A 26,724-nucleotide genomic window follows, 5' to 3' on the forward strand; every position below is an offset into this window, starting at 1 on the left:
GGACTCCTGGGATGTATGTAATGTATGAAAGCACCAGGCACAGTGTCTGGCAAGTATTGAGTCTTTTCATGATTCGCAGTTATTACTGTTATTATTTTGACCCCAGACCCTAGCAAAATCTGCTCTATGATTTTTTTAATCCAAGAGATATCAGAGAATATGGGGCACCCTATGATATGGCATAACATATTAGCTAACATGATGCTTAGCAAGTAAAACTAAATTACTTACTACATAAATTTTTGAGGTTATGTTATTTATTGTGTGTCTAGGGGAATCTTCCCCAGGTGGAACTTAGGGATTCCAGAATTTGTGTCAAGCACCAACTCCTTCCATCCCTTCCAACTGTCCTTCCATTCAAACCACCTCTATTTTCATTTATTTCAGTCCCATTAAAAATCTAGCCCTAAAAAAAAAAAAAAATCTAGCCCTAACCTGGAGTTTGCCAAATTACACACAAGACAACCTAAATAAGATGAACTTCAAATGTAGTGGACTCTGTCTCTCCCAGGCCAGAGCAAAGATTGCTAGCATGGTGGCTTCTGACCACACGCATGTCATAGATGATCACCCCTATTTCTCAGAAATTCCCTGGGGATGATGAGCATAAAACACATAGTTCACGTGCTGTGCTCAACTGCACTGGGAAAAGGACACTGGAAAGGATTTAGGTCACCTTCCATTCTTATCCCAGGTGGAGAACTTTCTCTGGTTTATCCATGACTCAAACGTAACTGCTAGAAGTTTTCCATTTCAGGCTTTAGTCTCTCAACTCTGGACACACCTTCTGAGTGTCTGGCCCTTGCCCACCACTCCCACAGCCTCGTCTGACCCGCCTCCCAGCTTACCACAGCACTGACTCACACTGAAGGACTTGCCATTTCCCAAACCCACTGGCCTCCGGGCATTTACACTTGACTGCTCTCTTCTGGATCCTCCTATATCCTCTCCTCCTTTTGACCTGTCCTTAGGTCTTAGGGTGTATCTCATTATCTTCCTTACTTTACAGCTGTTCCTAGACTCTAAAATTCTATGGGCACAGTTGGTCTTATTTTTCCTGACATTCCCAGTAGTAGCCCAGAGCCTGCCAAAGAGCAGATGCTCATGGAATGTTTGAGAAATAGATGAGACAGTGTGCAAGGGGTCTAATTTCTTATGATGTAATTAATTCTACATTCTTGAATAAAGTAAGCACATCCAAGTATATATCTCTTAATTTTACAGAACAACAGACTAAACGTGATAAGGGAATGTAAATATTTATCGCCTTTTACTTTTTCCTCTATTTCTTGATCCCAACCATTTTACTGCTGATTTCTTTTCACATTTCCAAGGAAATGCCTAACCCAATGACATGTTATCTTGTTCCAAATAACTAAATGAGATGGAAAATTTCCCAATTCTATAAAATAGTAAAACTCTTACTCTTAAACCTCATAAACATCAATAAATGTCTGATTTACCTCATTCATAAACTCAGACTCTGAAGCTACTTAAACTTTCTACTAAAAGGAGCAACATTTAGGCAAATTTATCGAAGTTACTACATAGAACAGGAGCACAAACATGTTATATACTCTGTTTTCTCCAGCCCTGCCCCAACCTTCCACTAATGAGAACATTAGCTGTTCTCTTTGAACATGTTAAATAATCTTCCTCAGCCTTCACTCAGGGCACGAAAAGCTGCTGGCTATGGCCCTGGAGCGCACGCTGGCCAGGGCAGCAGTGCCAGCCCTGGCTGCAGCCCTGGCTCGGGCTCTCTCTCCCTCATCTCTCAAAGCCTCTTCATACCAGGATGGGAAGGCAGTGGGGACCGTATCATGGATCTTGGCCAGAACCTCCAGCACTTTCATCTTGCTGGTTTCAGCGCGGGCTCTCGGGCCCCACAGAAACTCATAGCATGGAGGATCACTGTTGGCCACCTGGCAGTACTCCAGGTACCTTTCCTGCACTAAATCTTTGGCGATGAGCTTCTTGGGCTCCCCACTGATGAAGTTATTCCTCCCAGCATACAACCCCATTATATTCAGCAATTCCCAGACTTGCTCCTCAGTGGCGCAGTTGCCCTTCGTGAAGATCACACCCAGAACAGTCATCAGCACACCAGTCTTGGGAACCTCTCTGTCATCACTCGGCTTTGCATCATAGCTTAGTTCCAGTTTATTGACAAGGACATAAGTATTCCTGTTGGGATCCACTTCCTTCACGTCAAGGCCAAAGACCAGCTCCAAATGCTCAGAGGCTTTCCTGAGCATCTTATAGAAGGGATTCTTGTACATCTGTATTACATTTCTCAACATATCCGCCTTGGTAACGGGCTCTTTCATTTGATACTTGTACAAAATCCTTTGGATTTTCTAAAATGATGATCAAATTTACAACGAATAACTTTTGTTTCTTTTTAATAGTCCTAAAATTTATTTATTTTTATATTCTTATCCTCTGGCTATGCATTCCAGTCCAGTGTTGAACAGTAGAGTTGGTAGCATTCTGCTTGCTGTGTCTTCTTCCTTACCTTAACGGGAATGCTACTAACACTTTGCGTTTCACATTTCAATTCTTTTGCTGTAGATTTTAGGAAATGAAAATTCCCTTCTAATGTCAGTTTGCTAAATGGTATTACTATGCATTAGTGTTGAGTTCTTTTCAAAAGCTTTTTCTGCATTTCAGTACATGGTCAAAGCGTTTTAAAATTTTATCTGTTAATGTGGTAATATTTTAGGCAGTTTTTTCCTAATGTTATATCATCTTTACATTTCTTGGATTCAGCCTCGTTTTTCTACATTTAATTCACTGCTGTATTGAAACTTCTATGGGTTTATTTAGGATCTTTGCCTGTGTGGGGGTGAGCTTGGCTCAAGTATTCTGTTTTCGGGGTGTCCTCAGCTGGTTTTCTTATCAAGGAGAGCTAGCCTGGGAAAATGAGTTGAAAGATTTCCCATCTTTTTGTATGCTTTGGATGTGTTTACATAAGATAATGGTTCATTTTTTGCTTATTATATGGCAGAACTGCCTTGTCCTGAAACATTTGAAGGTGGCTGGAGCTTTGAGGAGAGTTTCAGTTTGTATTTCTCAATTACAGTTTTCTATTTCTCTTTGGATCAATTGGGTAATTAATATTTTTTCTAAATAATGGTCTATTTTCATTGGGGTTTCAAATTTAATGGCAACATGTATATTCTTTTCATTGGAGAAATTCTCAAACATATACAACATAGAGAGACTAGTGTAGTAAAACCAATACATCTGACATTAGAATCAACAATTATCAATACATAGTCAGTCTGGTTCCATTTATACCCATAGGTACTCCAATCTCTGCCACTGAAATAATGAGAAACAAATCCTAGATATAATACCATTTCATCTTTAAATATGTCAGTGCCGGTTTCCAAAAGATAAGTACTCTTTATGAAATATAAACCTTATATGGTAGGATTATACATATTCTACCTTAAAAAAACTAACTCTGTGATATCATCAAATGTCCAATTACTTTTCACATTTACCTGACATATTTTTTAAATGTTTTATCCTTGAATTAGAGTCAAGTAAAGTCTGTTCATTGTCATTGTTTTTTATGTCCATTAATTTATAGATCTTATCCTCCCCCCTCTCCAATAGATACATTACTTCTTTTTCCTTGTCATTTTGTTGCTGTTGTTCGGGGGAAAAAAACCCTCATCTTATGTTCAGTCCAGTTTCGTATGGCCTGGATTTTGCTGATGCCAACACTGGTGTCCTTCTCCCCCTGTATTTCTTTAAACCGGTTGAAGTTAGATCAGATTAAGGTTTAACTTTTTTCTCTTTGTTTTTTTTCTTCTTCTGGAAAGACTGCTCCATAGGTGATACTGTGCACTTTTATTACTAGGAACCTAATGTCTGTCTCCATTTGTGTTGATGTTTGCAGTCTTTGAAGATTAGCATATTTATCCATTAACTAATTGAGAGTTACACAATGTTAATTTTCTCTTTCTATCATTCCTTCTGAATTTATTAGATGAAATATATATTTATGTAGAAACCTATCCTTGTCCTCCATTTGGTAATATTTATACTGTTCTCTTAGAATATTTAAATTCCTTCTGCACCTATATTTTGTACAATATTATTCAACTAATATCACTTACTTCTGTTTCTTTTGTAATTGATGATAACTATAAAACTGTCAGTTATATCAGCATTTTCAAAGAGTAGGCTTTTGTTAGTTGGCTTCATTGTCTTTTTTTTTTTTTTTTTTTTTTTTTTGCGGTACGCGTGCCTCTCACAGTTGTGGCCTCTCCCGTTGCGGAGCACAGGCTCCGGACGCGCAGGCTAAGCAGCCATGGCTCACGGGCCCAGCCGCTCTGCGGCATGTGGGATCCTCCCGGACCGGGGCGCAAACCCGTGTCCCCTGCATCGGCAGGCGGACTCTCAACCACTGCGCCACCAGGGAAGCCCCTTTTTTTTTTTCGTCTTTTAATTAATCATTTCTACACTATTTCATACATTCTATTTTGGGGGGTTTAATATGGTGCTCCTCTAGTTTCTTGAAATTTTTTGCATGTTTTAAATATTTCTAATTTTTTTTGTCCATTGGGATTTTAATTTAAATAACTATATTTTTATTTCCAGATATTGTTTTAGTTCTTTTTCAAATTAGCCTGTTCTTTCCCCTAATTTCTTATTCCTATGGTCTCTATGCTTTCTATTCTCTTTAATGGATTTTATTTTTAAATCGAGTTATAATTGACATATAACATCATAATAGTTTCAGGTATACAACATAATGATTCAACTTTTGTATATATTGTGAAATGATCACCACAATAAGTCTAGTTAACACCCATCACCACACATGGTTACAATTTTTCTTGTGATGAGAACTTTTAAGATCTACCCTCTTAGCATCTTTCAAATATACACATACAGTATTATTAACCATGTTGCCATACTGTACATTATGTCCCCGGGACTTATTTATTTTATAGCTGGAAGTTTGTACCTTTTGACTACCTTTATCCATTTTGCCCACTCTCCACCCCCTGCTTTTGGCAACCACCAGTAGTTTCTCTGTATCATTGAGTTCATTTTTTTTTTTTTATTCTACATATAAGTGCCTTTCTCTGTCTGACTTATTTCACTTAGCATAATTCCCTCAAGGTCTATCCATGTTGTTGCAAATGGCAAGATTTCCTTCTTTTTATGGCTAAATAATATTACATTATGTATATATATATATATACATACATATATATATATGATATTTTCTTTATCCATTCATCCATTGGTGGACATCTAGGTTGTTTCCATATCTTGGCTATTGTAAATAATGCTGCTATGAACATGGGGGTGCATATATCTTTTCAAGTTAGCATTTTCATTTTCTTCCAAGAAATACCCAGAAGTGGAATTGCTGGATCATATGGTAGTTATATTTTTAGTTTTTTGAGGAACCTCCATACTGTTTTCCATAGCAGTTGCATTATTTTTTAAATAAATTTATTTAAGGCTATAAATATCCCTCTGAGTACCACTTGGGGTGTTTCCCACAAGTAATGCTAATAGAGCTTTATGTGTAGTGCTGGAATTTTTTACAAGCTGAATATCTCTGTATTCCTTATGTTCTTAGAATTTTTTGAATATCTATATACATATATATACATACACACACACATATACATGCAAACACACAGAAATACTAGTAAGTGGAGAAAATTATTTTGGAGAAGGATGTGAAGAGGAGGAGAGAAGCAGAGAATTATTTAGAGAGGTTTCAGGGTCCCAGTGGGTGTTTTGCTTTGTTTTGTTTTGGTTATATATGATATAAGAGACTTGAACACATTTAACTGCTTATGACTGAATTGAGTTTTTCCTAGGAGTGAAAGGAGAGTTTCACATTAGAAAATCAAACAAAATAATTACAAATGCAACTGTCAGAGATTATTCAGGAAAACAGAAGTTACTTTCAATCGATAACTCAGGTAGAATTTAATGCAAGAAATTGGTTACTCAAATAATGGAGAAGCCAAACAGGATAGAGTCAGGAAAACCAATACTTTGCAACTTGAGGAAATCACTCCCATCTTTAGGATAGAGAGACAAAGAGACGAGGTAGTGTTACTGGAGACTGGGAGTTGGGGTCAGCAGGATCCAGAACCATGGTTAACCAACATATTGGGGGCTAGAGTCATAGAGAAGATGTAACCGTTGAAGGAGAAGCCACTTGATTCAGAGAGAGAAAGGGAGAAGGAGAAAATGTCTGACTGTTTCTCTCCTCCTGGACTATAATCTGCTGGTGTCCTTGTTGCCCGATCCTTGATCGTAGCCAAATATTGGAGAACCTAGGAGCTGCAGCCTGCAGGAGTTATCTGCAAAACACTACAGAGCAGAGCAAAGAAAGAGTAAGGAGTGGCTCTGAGGGCAAATAAGTATAGGGCTGGCATAACACAATGACATATTAAATGAGACAAATATACAAGTTGATAAAGAAAATTGTTTTATACAAATCAATATTGATTCATGATAAAAAGAGATGTTATCAAACTAGATAATGGATATCTACCAAAAAAATACCCTCCATTGCAAACATCATACTTAGTGGAAAACCACTGGAAATTGGGAATTAGATAAGAATAGCTACTATCACTATTTTTTATTCCACATTGTAAAAGAGACACCTGCCAGCCCAGTAAAAGGAAATAAATGAAATAAAGGAGTTAGAGATTGGAAAATGAGACCATTTAGTTGTCAGTTCTCCCCCAAATATCTCTAGGTTCAACAAAATCTCCATCAAAATCCCAGAAGGCCTTTATATTTTTTTAAAGAAATTGATATACTCTAAAATTTATGTGGGAATACAATGGACAAGAATAGCCAAAATGACTTCGAAAAAGAAAAGGAAATTTGGAGGACTGACACTACCTCATGTCAAGACATTATAAAGTATGATAATCAAGACAATGTGGTATTTTTGTAAAGATAGACAAATGGCTCAATGGAACGGAATAGAAAAACTGGCAATAGACTCTAACATATATAAACAACTGATTGTCAACAGTGGTACAAAGGCAATTCAGTGAAGAAAAGATAGTCGTTTCAAAAAATGATACTGGAACAATTGGAAATATACACACACACTTTGATCCATTACTTTCACTGCACAAGAAAAATAACAAAAAATGGATCACAGATCTAAATGTAAAATCCAAAACTATAAAACTGCTAGAAGGAAACGTAGGGGAAAGCCTTTGGGTTCTTGGGCTAGGCAAAGATTTTTTGGATACTACTTCAAAAGGACAATTCATAAAAGAACAAATTGATAAATTGGATTCCACCAGAATTAAAAACATCTGTTCTTCAAAAAGACACTGCTAAGAGAATGAAGAGACAACTAATAGAGTGGGAGAAAATATTTGCAAAACATATATATGGTAAAAGGCTTATATGGTAAAAAGCTACCCAGCATTTATAAAGAACTTTTAAAGCTCAATAATAAGAAAACATATAACCCAATATAAATGGTCAAAAGGTTTAAACAGACAGTTCACTGAAAGACAGTTAAGAATGACAGAGAAGCACGTGAAAAGATGCTCAACATCATTAATCATTAGGGAAATAAAAATTAAAATCCCAATGAGATACCACTACACACATATCAGAATATGCACAGTAAAAAGACTGCTCATACCAAGTATTGCCAAGGATGTGAAGGAACTCTCAGAGACTGCTGGTGAGGATGTAAGTTGGTACATCCACTTTGGAGAACAGTTTGGCAGTTTCTTAAAAAGTTAACCACATACCTGCAACATGACCTAGCTATTATACCACCAGGTATTTACCTGAGAGAAATGAAAGCTTATATCCATGCAAAGATGTTTATATGAAAGTTCATAGCATCTTTATTTGTAATAGTGAAAAACTGGAAAGAACTCAAATGTCCATCAACAGAGGAATAGATAAACTTTGGTGTATACATACAATGGAACAAACTATTGATACATGCTATAACATACATGGCTCTCTAAATAATTATTTTGAGTGAAAGAACGTAACACATAACAACATAACTCATACTGTATGATTTCATTTATATGCAATTCTAGGAAATGAAAACGAATGTATAGTGACGTAAAGAGTATCATTCAGTGGTTGCCTGTGGACTGGGAGGGATGTGAAAGAAATTATGAAGGAGCATGAGGAACCTTTTGGGGGTGATGGATATATTCATTATGTTGATTGTGCTGGTTGTTACGTGAATGTATTCATATGCCAAAATTTATCAAATTTTGTGCTTTCAACATATGCAGTTTATTGTATGTCAGTTACACCTTAATAAAGCTGTTAAAAATTCTAGAATGAGCCAATCCAATCTATAGTTGAAATCAGAACTGTGGAAGAGGAATGATGTGGAGGTGGTCTATTGGAATTGGCTGGGAAAGGCATGACTGATCTTTGTGAGGTGGTGGAATAACACTATATCTTGATGGGGATGGGTTACATATGTGTATGCATTTGTACATTTAGGTTTTGTGAATAGCCTCTATGAATATTGTATACATTTAGGTTTTGTGAATAGCCTCTATGAATATTGTATAAGAATTATAAGAATACGATATGATTCATAATAGAACAACATGAACTTTAAGAAAACAGGAATACCCAAGTTTTACTGATAATGTTTAATTATCCACTTTATTTAACGCATTGGTGAAGCATAGGTTAAGTATTACTTAATCCTTCTTAGCTTTGTATACACCAAGTAGTTGAGTAATTTTCCATGCATTTTCCCTTTTCACATGGCTGTGATGGTATTGTATATACATCCTTCAACTGATCTTTCTATCTCTTAGACATTTCAGAGCCCATCTTACTCCTTCATCTAGAATCGATTCCTAATATTTGTTGGTCATAATTAACCCCATCCCAAATATCACAATAACAAAAAGAACAAGGTAACATTGCTTTGTGATTAAGGCTAGATAAGTTCTAGATGAGCAATTTTTGAAGCCAGACTGTTAAAAAAAAATGTAGGTAGTTTAACTATTTACAGTGTTGCTGATAAACGTTCATTATTACCATAATGGAAGCAAATTACTGTAAAATTACCATAAAAGTACAGGAAATATTCAATAAGTTACTTAAAATGAAAGAGAATAATAAACTAACTTATGGCAAACAGGTTTATGTGGCCTCAAGGCGTAAGCCCCAAAGAAGACAGTCAGATGTAGTGCGTGAGATATTTGTATATTATCTATACCCTGTTACAGAAAGATAAGCTTTTTGACTGTTCATTTCACAGGTAGGTGGTATTTTGCTCAAAATAGACTACTTCTCTTTGAGACTGCTCACCATATTGATCACTGGGCTTTACCTAGGCATTTGATATGGTCATTCTCATGTAGATCATATTTTGATATTCACATTTTTTTAAACCACAAACCAGCTATTAAGATCTAACTTATTTTAGCAAGTAATTCATGTAACAGGCATCCCTACCCCATCTCTACTACTTCTGTTATCCCTAAACTCCATATCTCATCAGTGACCCTCTACCCATCAGCAAAAACACAGCGTCTTAGGACAATATCTCATGTGCTAATATTCACCATATTCTTAATCTCTGCCCCATTCTTTAAGACTTAACCAATTATGAATTCTGTTTTTACATCTGTCTCCAGGGATTAGGCTCGAGAATGAGTTGTGATTTTTGGCAATATAGAATTAGCTTTAAAGAACAAAAAAAAATACTTCTATCATCATATAACTTAGATATAACAACCATCAACATTTTTGTTTTATTTTCTGCTTATCTTTATTTTTTAGCATACTGCCTAGCAATTAGGAACAAATGTTAGCATTGCCTTTCTCGAGTTTCTAATCTAAAAACAGGAATAATAGAAGAGGAAGCACAGACTTCAAACATTCTCAAACTGATAGCACTGTAGTGAATGTCCAAAATCTCTTTTTTCATGTTGACTTATATGGGTTTTTAGGGTCCAATCCTAAGTACGCCATCATGCTGATACTATCTCTGAAAGAGATTTAATAGTATTCATAGTCTGCTGAGCTAGGAAAGTTTCTTAAAGGATCAAAAATGTCCTCTAATTCTAGCTTCCAAGTTTCCCGTAATGACGTCAAGTGCAACTGCATAAAAATGATTTACTAAAACTGTGCCTATTCTTTAGAGTAGTCCTTGTTGTTTGGTGATAGAAATAGCTTTGTGATGATGTCCAGATCTCTAACCCCACCAGCACCAGTATCCTGGTCAACACTGAGGCCAGCAAATTAATCCTGATGCTGATGAAATCCAGGGAGAAGATATTCCCTGCTCTAGCAAGCACTATAGTAGTATAGATAACTATGACATGGAATTGGTAATACTGTTCTGTGTATACAGAACTCAGTGATGCTGTCTGTCGCATCACACCTGGATGTAAAACTGCATGTCCCTTCTTCTCCATAGGAGCACATGTTTGAAATTGTGCAGTACTTAAAATTCAAAAGAGAAAATACATGGGGAAGGGGATAGGACAAAAGCCTATGACAGGAAGTCATGAAATTTTTCAGTAGTTAAATACCTTTGTTTCCCCCATGTTCTTGCATATAACACCATACAAACATTGTGTACAACTATTTTAGATAATTATATAAGATAATCAATGCAGATTATGAGTAGAATTAATTTGTTGCCTACAATTTTAAATTGTTTATTCTGCTTAAATACAGAAGAAATTCAGACTTAGATAAGTAATTAGCAAAGGAGCTTATAGTGATGTGGCTTAAATATTCACACATATTCCTCAAATGTATGTTAATAAAAATATATAAATTTATATATAATGTAAGTATATAAATAATACTGAAATGTATATAAATTTAGATCTAAATAATGTATACCTGTGTAATATATACACATATATGTTATTCTTACAGTTCTGACAACATTTAAAGTAAAAAATATGGATATAAACAAGTAAAAATAATGTATATGTAACAATAGAGAGTTCAATTTTATCATCATTACTTAACCTTAGTGAATTTGATGTTCTGTTAAAAAAAGAACACAGTGCTACAAGGAGACAAGTTAAAATGGTTGTAGCGTCACTTTCATAAATAACTGATATCAAAACTATATTCCTTGATTTACAGTTTCACTCTTCATCATGTTACGTATCTCACATTTTAATCATATATTTGAAGCTAGTTAAATGATTTGAAGAAATTCAGACTTATGATACATATTAAAACAAAAATAGGAGCAAAAGGAAAATTTTAAATGCTTTTTTTTTTCGGTCGCGGGCCTCTCACTGTTGCGGCCTCTCCCATTGCGGAGCACAGGCTTCGGACGCGCAGGCTCAGCGGCCATGGCTCACGGGCCCAGCTGCTCCGCAGCATGTGGGATCTTCCCGGACCGGGGCACGAACCCGTGTCCCCTGCATCAGCAGGCGGACTCTCAACCACTGCGCCACCAGGGAAGCCCTTAAATGCTATTTTAAAGGCTAATTTTGTTTGTTTTTTGTTTGCAAATAGGAAAACAGAGGTATTTGCTGCTGTCAAGAGCTGTGAAGAAGCTAAGATTTTTATTCTTCTTGCAAGCTAACAAGTTAGCCTGTCACAGTTTCATGGATGCTGGCAAAAAACACAAGACGCTTCGGTAAGAGATAAAGAACGTTATTACTCAAAGCAATAGTAGTAGCCAGAGTATATGCATTTTCTTACACTGGTTATCCAAGTCCCAGTAACCAGAGAGTGACATGGAGAGGTCCAGGTGACACCAGAACATACAGTGAGTTGCATTGCAGGAAAGGAGCCCTGTGCTTAGGAAACCTGAATTTTGTATAATGGGCAGAAAGCATGCCTCCCCCCTGCTCTGGAGACATTATTTATAACTTCCAAGGCTGTTTGATACACAGACTTTGTTGAAAATATCAGACAAAGGGCAGCCAGTGCCTCACAAGATATGCAGAATAGCAAGTGACCCATAGAGAATTGTCCCTAAACATTATATGTTCTGTTTAATAGTTAGTCATTTGTATAGTTGATTTTCTCCTCCTTAGACATAAACTTTTGGCGAAGTAATATGAACGATTTACTTGAGGAGAAATCACCTTTGCAAAAATGTATTCTCTCACTCAATCCATTTTCTTAACATCCATCTGGTGCATATTTTATTGGGAGAAAGTAAACAGTAGGACAAAAATTAAAGTCCATGTAAACCAATTTGTTTCAGGAATTATATGTTTTAAGTGACAGTTGACTCACAAAATGTACTCACTATTGTAAAGCTTATTCCAGGTGAGTTTCTTCAATTAGAAGTTAAAGCTTAAGCAAAATGAAAAAAGGTCCTTTGTTTTTCCATTTTGTGAATCAAAATAAACTGTCTGTGAAAACATCTATGTGCCCCTAAATGGAATTAATCAAAGATGTAAAGGACAGATAGGTGAATATAATGAAAGCTATAGGGTTAGGAAAAATCTTCCTTCCTCTTACATTTTACACACACTTACCATTAGTACGTGACAGGTAGATGTTCTTGAGTGCTCTGACCCCAAGGTTCTCAGCTTGTCAATGGCACAATAATAAGCATTCATTTCCTTCTCTGATGAAGCATATTTTATATTCTCTAATATCCTGTAAATAAGGAATCAGTGAGATATAATAACACCTGAATCCTTACCACTGTTCTAATGGGGGTAGCCTTTGGTTACAGGGAGATTTTTGAAATATTAAATATAAAATTAGATTTCAAAATTTACCACTTAGCATTCTTTTTTTTTTAACATCTTTATTGGAGTATAATTGCTTTACAATGGTGTGTTAGTTTCTGCTTTATAACAAAGTGACTCAGCTATTACATATACATATATCCCCATATCTCCTCCCTCATGCGTCTCCCTCCCACCCTCCCTATCCCACCCCCCTAGATGGTCACAAAGCACCGAGCTGATCTCCCTGTGCTATGTGGCTGCTTCCCACTAGCTATCTATTTTACATTTGGTAGTGTATACATGTCCATGCCACTCTTTCACTTTGTCCCAGCTTACCTTTCCCACTCCCCATGTCCTCAAGCCCATTCTCTACATCTGCTTCTTTATTCCTGTCCTGCCCCTAGGTTCTTCAGAAGAATTTTTTTTTTTTTTTAGATTCCATATATATATGTGTTAGCACACGGTATTTGTTTTTCACTTTCTGACTTACTTCACTCTGTATGACAGACTCTAGGTCCATCCACCTCACTACAAATAACTCAATTTCGTTTCTTTTTATGGCTAAGTAATATTCCATTGTATATATGTACCACATCTTCTTTATCCAATCATCTATTGATGGACACTTAGGTTGTTTCCATCTCCTGGCTATTGTAAATAGAGCTGCAATGAACATTGTGGTTCATGACTCTTTTTGAATTATGGTTTTCTCAGGGTATATGCCCAGTAGTGGGATTGCTGGGTCATATGGTAGTTCTATTTTTAGTTTTTTAAGAAACCTCCATACTGTTCTCCATAGTGGCTGTATCAATTTCCATTCCCACCAACAGTGCAAGAGGGTTCCCTTTTCTCCACACCCTCTCCAGTATTTATTGTTTGTAGATTTTTTGATGATGGCCATTCTGACTGGTGTGAGATATCTCATTGTAGTTTTGATTTGCATTTCTCTAATGATTAATGATGTTGAGCATTCTTTCATGTGTTTGTTGGCAATCTGTATATCTTCTTTGGAGAAATGTCTGTTTAGGTCTTCTGCCCATTTTTGGATTGGATTGTTTGTTTTTTTGATATTGAGCTGCATGAGCTGCTTGTAAATTTTGGAGATTAATCCTTTGTCAGTTGCTTCATTTGCAAGTAATTTCTCCCATTCTGAGGGTTGTCTTTTGGTCTTGTTTATGGTTTCCTTTGCTGTGTAAAAGCTTTGAAGTTTCATTAGGTCCCATTTGTTTATTTTTGTTTTTATTTCCATTTCTCTAGGAGGTGGGTCAAAAAGGATCTTGCTGTGATTTATGTCAAAGAGTGTTCTGCCTATGTTTTCCTCTAAGAGTTTGATAGTGTGTGGCCTTACATTTAGGTCTTTAATCCATTTTGAGTTTATTTTTGTGTATGGTGTTAGGGAGTGTTGTAATTTCATTCTTTTACATGTAGCTGTCCTGGGAGCTATTAATTGCCTATAATTTCTGGTCTGCTGTCTAGCTGCAAAACAAGCCCCAAGGGCCAAAAAAAACCCCACACACACATAAATTTAAGAGCTGGCAGTTTGAAGTTCACAAGTATGAATCAAGATGGTAAAGGTGAGAGGTGGGATGCCATCTGTGTCTGCTACAACTATCATCTTACAGATTCAGTCTAGGGTTTGCTTCAACCTCTTCAGGTTCAAAAAAGAAATCATGCAAACACTTTTCATTGTATTGGGCTCCTCACATGTTTTCTTAACCTTTCAAAAATAGTGTAGAATCAGCATGTTTAATGCAAGTAAATCTACATCCAGCATTGATCTTAGATTTCCTATAGGGTTCCTATTACAAAGAAAATACCACTGGTTCATGACCTTTGCTTATGGAAAGGCACAATTTGGACTCTTTGTTATATTTTGGTCCACTAGCTTTGCTTCAAATTACTTTGTACATTTAGTTTAAAATTCAGCTCTAAGGGTTTTAATTTCGGCCCTAGTCCTCTAGTCTTTTTCACACAAATCACTATGTCTTTCTCCTCATTTTTCCTCAACTTAAACATGAGTCTCCTATTCAATTTGCATTGCCTTTAACCATACTATTTTCTCCCCTGACTTAACTGATTTGCCCATTCCTCTTTCCCTGGCTGCACTACTATTTGCTGAGGAATTTTTTACAATCCCACTACATCCTCAAGTCACAAAGTTATGGGCATGATGGCAGCAAAGAGCTTAGATATCTAGGAAGAAAAGTTGGAGTGAGGGGCTCTTCATGGAAACGAAAGTGAGAAGGGGCATGTAGAGGGGAGTGTGATGCTACTACCTTTCAAGAAGTCAAGGTAAATGATGATGCGATTGTGGATGATTTTCTGTCTTTCCCAAAGCATTACTTTTCACTACAATATATATAACATCATGATCCTGAGGTTTGCTTCAACAGATTTCACCAAAATAAACCCAGATTTGTACATTTCTTTTGTTTTTCTTTTTCTCCGTATGTTTCACTTCTTATGAAAAAGCTGTTTGATGTGTTATGTAGAGCAAGGCTTCCCAAGTCCTGCTCTCTATCTAATTCTATATCCTCATCTCCTGAAACATTCTAAGCATAATCCAAAAGGAAAAATTTTGGCCCTTGCTCAAACATGTCATGTTGTTTGATGTCCCCAAACCATTAAACAGACTGCTTCCCCTGCTGAGATATAATATTCCTCATGTCTCTATGGTGAACTCTTAACTTTTGACACCAATATTAGTCATCATTTCTTGGCAGGGCCTTTCTTGACATTGATGGGTCGAGCAAACAAATTCCTTTTTTGTACTTCGTCTGTATCATGTTTTCTACATATATTTCTACCTATATTGTAGTTTACTAAATAGTATAAATTTGTTTTAATATTAGTCTTGAGATTCCTAAGATCCAAAACTAGGTCTTATTTTCTTTTACCACCCAGAGCCAGGAAACATCTGTTACATAGTAAGAATGTAATAAACGGGGTTCATTGTTGAATTACCTTTTTATTTGATTCTCTCTTAGAACTCCTTATGCCTCTATAACTTTCTACATTAAAAATTCACATAAAGTATCCACTTAAAATTTTTACTCTCCTTTAAACAAAAATAAAAGTGCATATTCAACTTTTCCTGACCTCCTTTGATTTCTTCTCTTTCAAATCAGAGAAAACCTTGCCACTTAATTTTTTATAAAGCAAATGCTTACTTTCTGAAAATGTTCCATAATTAGGTACATTTCTGGAAATTATTTATATTATAACCATGGTCATTTCTTCTTTATAAGTTACTATAATATAGCAGTTGTATCTTTTTAAGTGCTTTGTATTCTGTTTTAGTAATTTGGATGAAAGAAAGAATGGCATATCCAAGCAGGTGCTTAGTAATATAATTATCATCAACATAATCTTAATTCTCCTTTTTGAAGTATTGTTTCATTATACTGTTACTATGACTACTTATGTAGGTGAAAATCATTGTGGTGTAGTAGCAGAAACACGAAATGGCAGTCAAGATACCAGTGTTCCAATTCGGTACTTGCACTTTGTTGTGTATCCTGAAGTATACTGCTTAACTTCTCAGACCTTTGAATTTGCTTACCAATAAAATAAAATTGCTGGTATAAATAATCTGGAAGGTCCATTATAGCTCTCAGTGTTATCTGATCCCAAGATTCAATGCATATTCCTTTGCCTTTTCTGATGATACCACTGATTCATATATTCTACATATAAATTGTGTTGAATGAGTGTATTTATGGAATAGGGACTTAAGTTTTTATGATCTTAGAAAAAGGGTATGAAAGTGAAGAAGGTTGGCTTTGTATACTCAAATGAGAAAGGAAAATACCTAGATGTAGGTCAAAGAAATGGAAGCCTGGAAGATGATGGCTTTTAATTTGGACTGAATTTATGTTGTGGTCATGGGGATGTCAGTGACATCTTTACCTTAGTCATTCTTATTGTTAACTCTATGTAAAAGATGAGGGTAGGATCTAGATTCTTTAAATAATAATAATAAATACAAAAAGGAGGAGAAGCTAAAAGCTGTCAGAAAAGAAAAGAAACAAATAGATGCAGCTTCTCAAACAACCATTAATGTGAAAATAAACTGAACAATAAAGAGCAACTTTTTCTTGAGGAACAACTACCCCACAAGAAGTCTATTAAATTACATGAGCTTACTAAGATTGATGATCATGAGTGTTTATAACAGTCCTTCAATTAAGGATGTAGCAAACAATGGAATGCTATGAGGGTAATGAGAAATCTATAGGTGACAAAGAGATCTCAACACTTACTTTGTTTTACTCTAACAATAGAAAAAGGGAAAACATTTTTAGATACTGATTTTTCTTCCAAAGCCTTCAGTTAGTTATTTCAAACTAATAAAGTAGAAAGAGCCTAGAAATTGTATTTCAGATCTTAGTAAAATTATAAAGCGACTTAAAAGCCCTTTGAATAAATTTACTTAACATGCAAAGGAATCTGAAGACTATCCTAAAGTTGAGGAATCATATATTCTATAATTTGCCACATTTAAGATAAAAATAGGGACACCATGCAGAAAAACTGTTACTGAATTTGTGGAAGATATTCTGCAATAATTTGTTAGTGGACCAATACATATTTCAATAATACTGAGAAACTGACAAATGTAAATCAAGTTTTGTCAGTTCTTAAGCAGATAGGAATTTACTTCAGTACGTCTCTCCTTAATCACAATCGCAAATGTTACTACAAGATGAATTTGGATGTGCAGACTCTATCTTTCTCTCCACATGTTGTCTACTTGATAAACTATCAAGTAAATTCTTATTTGAAAAACACAGCTCGGAGCACTCTTACTACTCATTCTGTCATGGTCTCAGCCTATCCTAGGCAAATGTGAAGTTATTTTTCTACATGAAATGTCAACGAAATGTTTCCTAAGCAAATGCCCTTCTGATGTATTAAAGTCCATATTTTATATTTACATGGTATCATAAATCTATTACCACTGTAATAAATTTAAAAAAACATTTTGAAAAAAAGTGAATTTTAAAACTATAACAATAAGATAAAGCAGGGATATTTCCCCCTATTTGGTACCATGAATTCAGCTGAATTGCAATAGTTTCCTATCTGGTCTCAATGCTGGTGCCCTAGACCCACAATAGTGTCTTCTCAGCCAGAGTGAACTTTTTAAATGTTTGATCAACGTCATTTTCTCAAAACACAAAGGCTTCTGATCTCACTTACAAGGCTCTTAATAACCTAGTCCCTTCCACCTCTCTTTCCTCCTGGACTCAGCGCCAGTCACATATCTTCTTTGCTGTTACTTGAATACACAAACATAGTCTTGCTTCAAGGACATTTTACTTATTTTTCCCCTATTTATTTGCTTTTTCCCTAGGTATCATCATGGCTTACTCTTAGCTTTCTTCAGGCCTTTGCCAAAAAAAAAAAAAAAAAAAAAAAGCTCTTGTATCCTCCTAACACATATTGTCCCCTGTTTCTTGTTTTGGTCTTTGGTTTTCTACACTGTATACATTGCAATCACTTTGTGTATATATATACGTATTTTATGTAGTGTTAAGTATTATTCTCTTTTCCACCCACTAGAATATAAGCTTCATGTGGGCAGGGACTTGATCAGTTTGATTCATTACTGCTTCCCCAGCCCCTAAAATGATATGTGGTACATAATAGACATTCAATAAATATTCTTTGAAGGCATAAATGAGGTGAGATGTGTGTATTGATAATAAATGTATCAATAAATATTAACTCTGTTGGCTCTTTTGCTCTCAGTCAAATTACTTGTCAACTGAACCAATCAAGGGTACATTTAATATGGCTAAATTATATATCCTAAACGTTTGTTGAGACCTGCGAAGTGTGCATGTGTTTACTCTTTGATCCTAAACATAAACTTGGGATTATTAATATATAAGCTTTTGAGAAGGTAGTATAGAGTGGCAGGACTGGAGACAACTCCAGAGAAGCTGGATTTGAGAGGCCTTGGTTTTATTTCTTCTTAGAAGTGTGTAATTGGACAATTCAACTGGCTTCTCTGCATCTTAATTTCCTCATCTACTAAACTGGACCAATAGAAATAATTACTTTCTGGCTTGCCTCACAGGATTGTTGTAAATCTCAAGTAAACCAAAGCATTTAAATATATTGTGTAAACCTTTCTGTGGGCTGCATTCCTGATGTTTACAGGTGTAAGAAAAAATACAAATTAAAAATAAGAAAAAAAAAATCAATTCTCCCTGGTGCAAACAGGGAAACAGGCTCCTCCCCCTTCCTTTTCTTAAAGCATTTACTTTAGAATTTCAGTAATTATAAAATCTTTCTCTGCCTCTTTGAAATGTATGTAAATCTTTTCAAAAGCTAAGTCAGCCTTTTTTTAGTTCTACAACCCAGTAATGTTTCCTCTAGGACCAGGGAGCCATGATTTGAAATGCAATCATCAAGGAAAATAGTGCCCCTATCTCCCAGTTTCCACGGAGGACAGGAGCCTAAGTTTAGCTGGTATCTGGCTCTAAGTTGCAAACCTAGCTCCTGTCATAAAGATCCAGGAAATTTTTTTTCTTTTGGATAAAGACCATTACCAAACACAAATGGTCACTCCAATTACCAGGTGAATTTTGGATGAACTTTGTGTGAGAAAGGGTGCTGTCAAGTCCTCATACTTGAGGCTTGTTATTGTTTATTGTTTACTTGGGAACAAGTATATAATGGGTTGTAACTACTTGGTTGTATAAAAGGGTAAGATTTCTTTCTGTCTTTGCATTCTTTTTAGATTGCCTGTGCTATGTATCACACTCCAGTTTAATGCTCATTCAATAATAAAACTGTTTTCTTTCTCTTTTTCTACCTTTGTGGAGAGGTTTTCTAGGTTAACAAACGATTTTTGTTTCTAATAATATTTCCCCAACTTAGATAAATGAAAAGTCACATGAAAAACAGAATGAGGAGAATTCTGGTTTCTACATGGGAAGTAGAGAGCTGAAAAAAACATTAATCCATCCTTATAACAAGAACCAAAGCTGGACAAACTGCAGGTTTACAACTTTTTTTAGATCCGTAAGAGACCTCAGTCACAGGGTAGCCAACTAGACCAAAATCTAAGAGGAGTTCAGCTGGAATTATTAACAAATTGGTAAAGGACAAGTAGAGACTGGCAAGAGTATGTGGATCCCTTGGGGATCATAGATAGGGAGGGAGTTCAGACCCACTCTTAACACCTAACTTACTCCATGGGCCTCGCTCCCCTACCCTCCCCCCAAAAGATTGGTAGAAGACCTGAGACAGCAAAACACACTGTTAAGAGAATGAAAACACAAACCACAGACAGGGCAAAAATATCTGTCAATCACCTATATGGCAAAGGACTTGTTTACAGAATATATAAAGAACTTTCAAAACTCATCAAAGAGAAAGTAAACAACACAATAAAAATATGGGCAAAATGTTTGAATATACACTAAATCAAAGAAGGTATACGGATGGCAAATAAGCAGATAAAATGATGTTCATTTTATCTGGTCATTAAGAAAATTCATATTAAAACCACTATGAAATACTACCAAATGTTTATTAGAATGCCTAAAAAACAACATCAGTTGCTGGTGAGGATACAGAGCAACTCGAACATTCATAAATTGCAAAATGATCACTTTGGAAAGCAGAAACAGTTTCTTTTAAAGGTAAACACACCTATACCATGTGACCCAGAAATCCCACTTCCCCCCAAAAGAGAGAAAAATTATGTTCACACAAAAACATGTATGTGGAAGTTTTTAGCAGCTTTACTCATAATCACAAAACACTGGAAAGAACCCAAATGTTCTTCAGCCAGTGAACAGATAAACAAACTGTAGTACGTCCATACAGTGGAATAGTATTCAGCAATAAAACTTAAAAAAAAAACCAAACCCAAAACTATTGATACGTGCAACAACATTCATAAATCTCAAATGCTTTTTGCTAACTGAAAAAAGCCAGGTCAAAAGACTACAAACTAAATAATTCTATTTATATGATGTTCTGGAAAAGGCAAAGCTATCAGGATGGAGAATAGATCAGTGGTTGCTAGGGGTTCAGGGTAGAGGAAAGGGTTGACTATCAAGGAGAGGCATAAAGAAAGGTTTTGTTTTGTTTTGTTTTGTTTTTGTGCGGGCCTCTCACTGTCGTGGCCTGTCTTGTTGCGGAGCACAGGCTCCAGACGCGCAGGCTCAGTAGTTGTGGCTCACGGGCCCAGTGCTCCGCGGCATGTGGGATCCTCCCAGACCAGGGCTCGAACCCATGTCCCCCGCATTGGCAGGCAGATTCTTAACCACTGCGCCACCAGGGAAACCCATAAAGAAAGTTTATGATTTGATAAAACTGTTCTGTATCATGACTTTGGCTGTAGATACATGACTCTGCAAATGTGCCAAAATTAATAAAAATGTACACAACAAAGTGAATTTTACGACATATAACATAAAAATTGTATTTAGAAAGAATAAAATATACTAATGTGATAATTTGTCCTCAGTTACTAATAAATGTCAACTGTGGCACGTTGAATCATATAAAAGTTTCAGGTTTATTAAGCATAACTTAATTTGACTTTAGTGTATCAACAAATGGATCAAACAAAAAGCCATATTATTCTCAAACTGAGGACAAAATGGAAAAAGAACATAAAGTATTTTATAACAAAATTATTAAATGTGTCCCACCAAAGGGAGGTAGTATCTTTTGGGCCTCTCACTGTTGCAGCCTCTCCAGTTGCAGAGCACAGGCTCCAGACACGCAGGCTCAGCGGCCATGGCTCACGGGCCCAGCCGCTCCTCGACATGTGGGATCCTCCCAGACCGGGGCACGAACCCGTGTCCCCTGCATCGGCAGGCGGACTCCCAACCACTGCACCACCAGGGAAGCCCAGTAGTATCATTTTTGAAATATCAGGCTTACCTCCAGATTCCCTAAACTAGGGAAAGGATAGTGGAGATTGAAAAGTTTAGGTCAGAAGGCAGAGAAATAGTTCAGGGTTGTGGGTATGAATTATAAAGATAGATTAGTCAGAGGTGACTGATAGAGTTAAAGAAATGATGGCACAGAAGTTTGAAATAGAAAGGAACTGATTGATTCTAGGAAGCTGTTTGAGCCAATGTAATAACTAATTAGAAAAACAAGAGGTTTATCGATCAAGTTTGAGAAGGGGATTATTTTATAAGCAATTCAAGCAAAATTTCATTACAAAATGGTCCTTAGACTATAGAATTAACTGCCACAATGTCTTATGCAAGAGCAAAAGAACTAGATATATATGTATTTATTACAGCAAGGGTTTAAATGAGAACATTATTGATAGGCAATGTGCAATTATCAAAAATTAGAAATAGGGAAGTGAAAATTAGAATTCAGCTCAAAGCATGTTATAGACAACTGATGTGGAGATTGTAGACTATAGTTCGTCAGACATCAGCCAGTTTTATCCAGCACATACAAAGATTTGTAAAGCATCTAGTTAATTTGATAAATGTAAGCAGCCTAGTTCAAAGTGACGAAGTAAAGAAGAGGGCTGAATCATCCCTTGGAACGTAAAATTTTTAAAAGGTTTTTGCTTTTGACTATTCTGTTGAATTGCTTTTCCTTTATGAGTAAAAAGCCAACATGCTCAAATGAAAATTCATTAATTTCACTCAAATAATACCCACAAAAAATCAAATGGTTATTCTGAAAAGGGCATTATGATTTCCCCATTTATCAAATGTTTACACAAATTTTATTTGTCTCCTTAATCTAACTGTTGTAGCTCTCTTAATATAACTCCATTTGCCCTCTTTTCTGACAGCATGTATAAGTTACTTATTAAAAAGGAACTCTCTCACATTATTGATGAAATTTTAATTGGTACAACAGTCAAGAGGCTACCATGTGTTTTTCAAAAAAAAAGAAAGAAAGAAATATATTCTGCCCTCAAATACCTTCTCAATTATGGGGGCATCAGATATATTTTAAAAATATGAATTGATACCTTAGAAGTTTGTAACAGAATTAAATATATCTAGAGCCTAGACAAGAATGTACCTTGTTCTTTCAGGGATAATAGAACCTTGAACTTGACAGTGGACATCAGGTGTATGAAAACAGTCTTTAATAAGGAGAAATAGAAGAAAATTACACAGATTTTTAGTTTTTTGGTGGAAAAAGTCTTCCCTTGTGCATCCTGCCACCAGCAGCTCAGCCTTCAGTTATTACCTTTTCTGGAAAAGAATCCCTATTTTGTTCAACTGTTTATTTAGCACATGTTCCCTCGAGGTCTTCAATGAGTCAGACTCTGTTTTAGACACAGGCGATACAGGGATGAATAAGACAAAGTCTTTTCCTCACAGAGCTTTCTTAACTAGTGGAAGAGTCCAATTATAGACAAAAACTGCATAAATAAAATTAGATATTTTAGAGAGCTATGTGTAAAGCTTTAAGTAGAATTTTAAATTGTTTTGTATAGAGCCAAGAGTCCAAAATTCAATAATCATCCCAAGAATATTAGTTCATTCTTTCCTTCCCCCCTCCTTCCTTCCCTCCCTTTCTTCTTTCCTATAATCCACTGTTGCCCTTTCTTTTCTTTCTTAATTTTCACTTGTTTAATTCTCTTGCTGTGTATAATTTCCACTATGCCTATCCCCTCCCCTCTAAAATATTAGATTATTATTCTGTTGTGATTTTTTACTTTTGAGGATGACTGCAAAAAAACAATCCCAGTGCAGCAGTACCAACACTTGGAAGAGCCTTTTCATTGTGGGTCTGAACATCAACAGCCCATCACATTTCATACATTTATTATTAGCCTCCATTATTAAAGCTGTTGCTATTCTCAGCAATTAGAATCTGTGTGTGGCCTGAGCAATTCTGACATGAGCAATTCAGGACCAATGACGTTCCACCCTGAGTGCCCTGGAATTTCTCTCTCTATTCATATCTGTAGCTATTCTCTGGAAAAGTGGCAAACGATTTAACTCTTCTCTTAACATCCCAGTTGTATTCTCATCTTTTCTCAAACAGAGAATCCCTTGGATTAAAAGCGTCCATCAAGCAAGAGGGCGGGTTACAGTGGTTTCCCCGTCCATCTGCAATCATGACACACCATGCTAGGCTGTAATATGGTAGATACTAAAATCGATTTGAGTGCCATTTCTGCTTCATTATGTCATGGTTTACACATCCTGCACATCGATTCTTCACATGTATTTAAAGAGGAGATTGTATATATACACTCAGATACTGACTTAAGTGAAATTAAAAACGATATATAAAGTTATTAATCTTCCTTGAAGTGCTTATATTTTCATGCTCTAAATGAACCTTCATGTATGTGGATAGAAATGTGTAAAAATATTGTCTTGTTAGTCTCTTTTAAGATAGTTTGAATCTTCATTTTAGGCGTTTTACCAATAATCTCCACCTTGAATGATTTATAAAATATTACAAGAAAATATTTCAAGGAATTTATCCCCCATTTTTCTTCTTTCTAAAGAAGTGTTACATCAAATAGTTTCTTTTTTTAAATTTATTTATTTATTCATTTATTTATTTTTGGCTGTGTTGGATTTTCGTTGCTGCGCACGGGCTTTCTCTAGTTGCTGCGAATGGGGGATACTCTTTGTTGCAGTGCGTGGGCTTCTCATTTTGGTGGCTTCTCTTGTTGCGGAGCATGAGCTCTAGGCACGTGGGCTTCAGTAGTTGTGGCTTGTGGGCTCTAGAGCACAGGCTCAGTAATTTTGGCGCATGGGCCCAGTTGCTCCGCAGCATGTGGGATCTTCCCAGACCAGGGATGAAACCCGCCTCCCCCGCACTGGCAGGCGGACTCCCAACCACTGCGCCACGAACGAAGCCCCACATCAAATAGTTTCATGCATTAAAGGCAGAAGATTTAAAGATTGATCTGGAAACAAAGGTGAGGCACAAAGCCAAGGAGTGATCTACAAAAACAGGAACCTGCACTTCATCAATAAGATACTAGTTTGTGTTAGAAATAGCCTCTGTTTAGTCCACTGTGCCAATCCAGATAATCATGCATTATCCTAGTCCCCTCTAGGACTGCTCAAGACAAGAATCACCAAAGCAACTCATCCTAAATTAAAAAATACCGTGGTAGTGATTTTAGGGGTGGAAAAGCTATAGGTGCTGAACTCACAGCTATTATCCCCCAACACCACTGAGGTTCTCTAAAAAGCCGAGCCATTTCACAGCTGTAAACATTTATAAACATCCATATTAGTGTCTAAGGTGCTTAGCTGATTGTGATTCACAGCATTGATCTCCACTCCAAAGCCCACTTTCTTCTTTCCACAATTAATATTAAAATCTCTGCTTCACCTTCAATGCACCGTCACTTACCTTTTCCTGATGTATTTTTTCTATAAACCCATGTCCTTAATGTTCCTTATAAATTTCATTGAAATACGTGTTTCCTTTTTATGACTTCTCTCTTTTTTCTTTTTTTTAAATTTAATTTAATTTTTTATGCAGCAGGTTCTTATTAGTTATCTATTTTATAGATATTGGTGTATATATGGCAATCCCAATCTCCCAATTCATCCCAGTACCACGCACCCCCTTTCTTTCCCCCCTTGGTGTGCATACGTTTGTTCTTTACATCTGTGTCTCTATTTCTGCCTCGCAAACTGGTTCATCTGTACCATTTTTCCAGATTCCACATATATGCGTTAATATATGATATTTGTTTTTCTCTTTTTGACTTACTTCACTCTGTATGACAGTCTCTAGGTCCATCCACGTCTCTACAAATGACCCAATTTCCTTCCTTTTTATGGCTGAATAATATTCCATTGTATATATGTACCACATCTTTATCCATTCTTCTGTCGATGGGCATTTAGCTAGTTTCCATAACTAGGCTATTATAAATAGTGCTGCAGTGAACATTGGGGTGCGTGTGTCTTTATGAATTATGGTTTTCTCTGGGTCTATGTCCAGTAGTGGGATTGCTGGATCATATGGTAATTCTATTTTTAGTTTTTTAAGGAACCTCCATACTGATCTCCATAGTGGCTGTATCAATTTACATTCCCACCAACAGTGCAAGAGGGTTCCCTTTTCTCCACACCCTCTCCAGCATTTGTTTGTAGATTTTCTGATGATCCCCATTCTAACCGGTGTGAGGTGATACCTCATTGTAGTTTTGATTTGCATTTCTCTAATAATTAGTGATGTTGAGCAGCTTTTCATGTGTCTCTTGGCCATCTGTATGTCTTCTTTGGAGAAATGTCTATTTATGTCTTCTGCTCATTTTTGGATTGGGTTGTTTGTTTTTTTAATATTGATCTGCATGAGCTGTTTATATATTTTGGAGATTAATCCTTTTTCCGTTGATTCATTTGCAAATATTTTCCTTTGCTTTGCAAAAGCTTTTAAGTTTCATTAGGTCCCATTTGTTTATTTTTGTTTTTATTTCCATTACTCTAGGAGGTGGATTAATAAAGATCTTGCTGTGATTTATGTCAAAGAGTGTTCTTCCTATGTTTTCCTCTAAGAGTTTTATAGTGTCCGGTCTTATATTTAGGTCTTTAATCCATTTTGAGTTTATTTTTGTGTATGGTGTTAGGGAGTGTTGTAATTTCATTCTTTTGCATGTAGCTGTCCAGTTTTCCCAGCACAACTTATTGAAGAGACTGTCTTTTCTCCATTGTATATCCCTCCCTCCTTTGTCATAGATTAGTTGACCATGGGTGCATGGGTTTATCTCTGGGCTTTCTATCATGCTCCATTGATCTATATTTCTGTTTTTGTAACAGTACCATATTGTCTGGATTGCTGTAGCTTTGTAGTATAGCCTGAAGTCAGGGAGTCTGATTCCTCCAGCTCTGGTTTTTCCCCTCAAGATTGCTTTGGCTATTTGGGGTCTTTAGTGACTCCATACAAATTTTAAGATTTTTTGTTGTAGTTCTGTAAAAATGCCATTGGTAATTTGATAGGGATTGCATTGAATCTGTAGATTGCTTTAGTATAGTCATTTTCACAGTATTGATTCTTCCAATCCAAGAACATGGTATATCTCTCCATCTGTTTG

At 36.1% G+C, this 26,724-nt stretch overlaps 1 protein-coding gene across 1 annotated transcript in view; it reads right to left on the reverse strand.

Annotated features, from left to right (window-relative positions):
- Window positions 1-1,664: 1,664 nt before the first annotated feature.
- The window catches only part of LOC101277373 (melanoma-associated antigen B10-like), a 40,816-nt gene continuing 15,756 nt past the window's right edge, over window positions 1,665-26,724 (reverse strand). Inside the window, exons 2-3 of the mRNA XM_004281031.1 lie at window positions 12,489-12,612; window positions 1,665-2,357 (exon numbers count right to left, since the gene is read on the reverse strand). Of these exons, the coding sequence (XP_004281079.1) occupies window positions 1,665-2,357; window positions 12,489-12,612 (817 nt within the window). The remainder of the gene's footprint in view (window positions 2,358-12,488; window positions 12,613-26,724) is intronic.

Source organism: Orcinus orca, chromosome X, assembly GCF_937001465.1.
Source record: "Orcinus orca chromosome X, mOrcOrc1.1, whole genome shotgun sequence".
In the NCBI taxonomy this organism is placed as follows: domain Eukaryota; kingdom Metazoa; phylum Chordata; class Mammalia; order Artiodactyla; family Delphinidae; genus Orcinus; species Orcinus orca.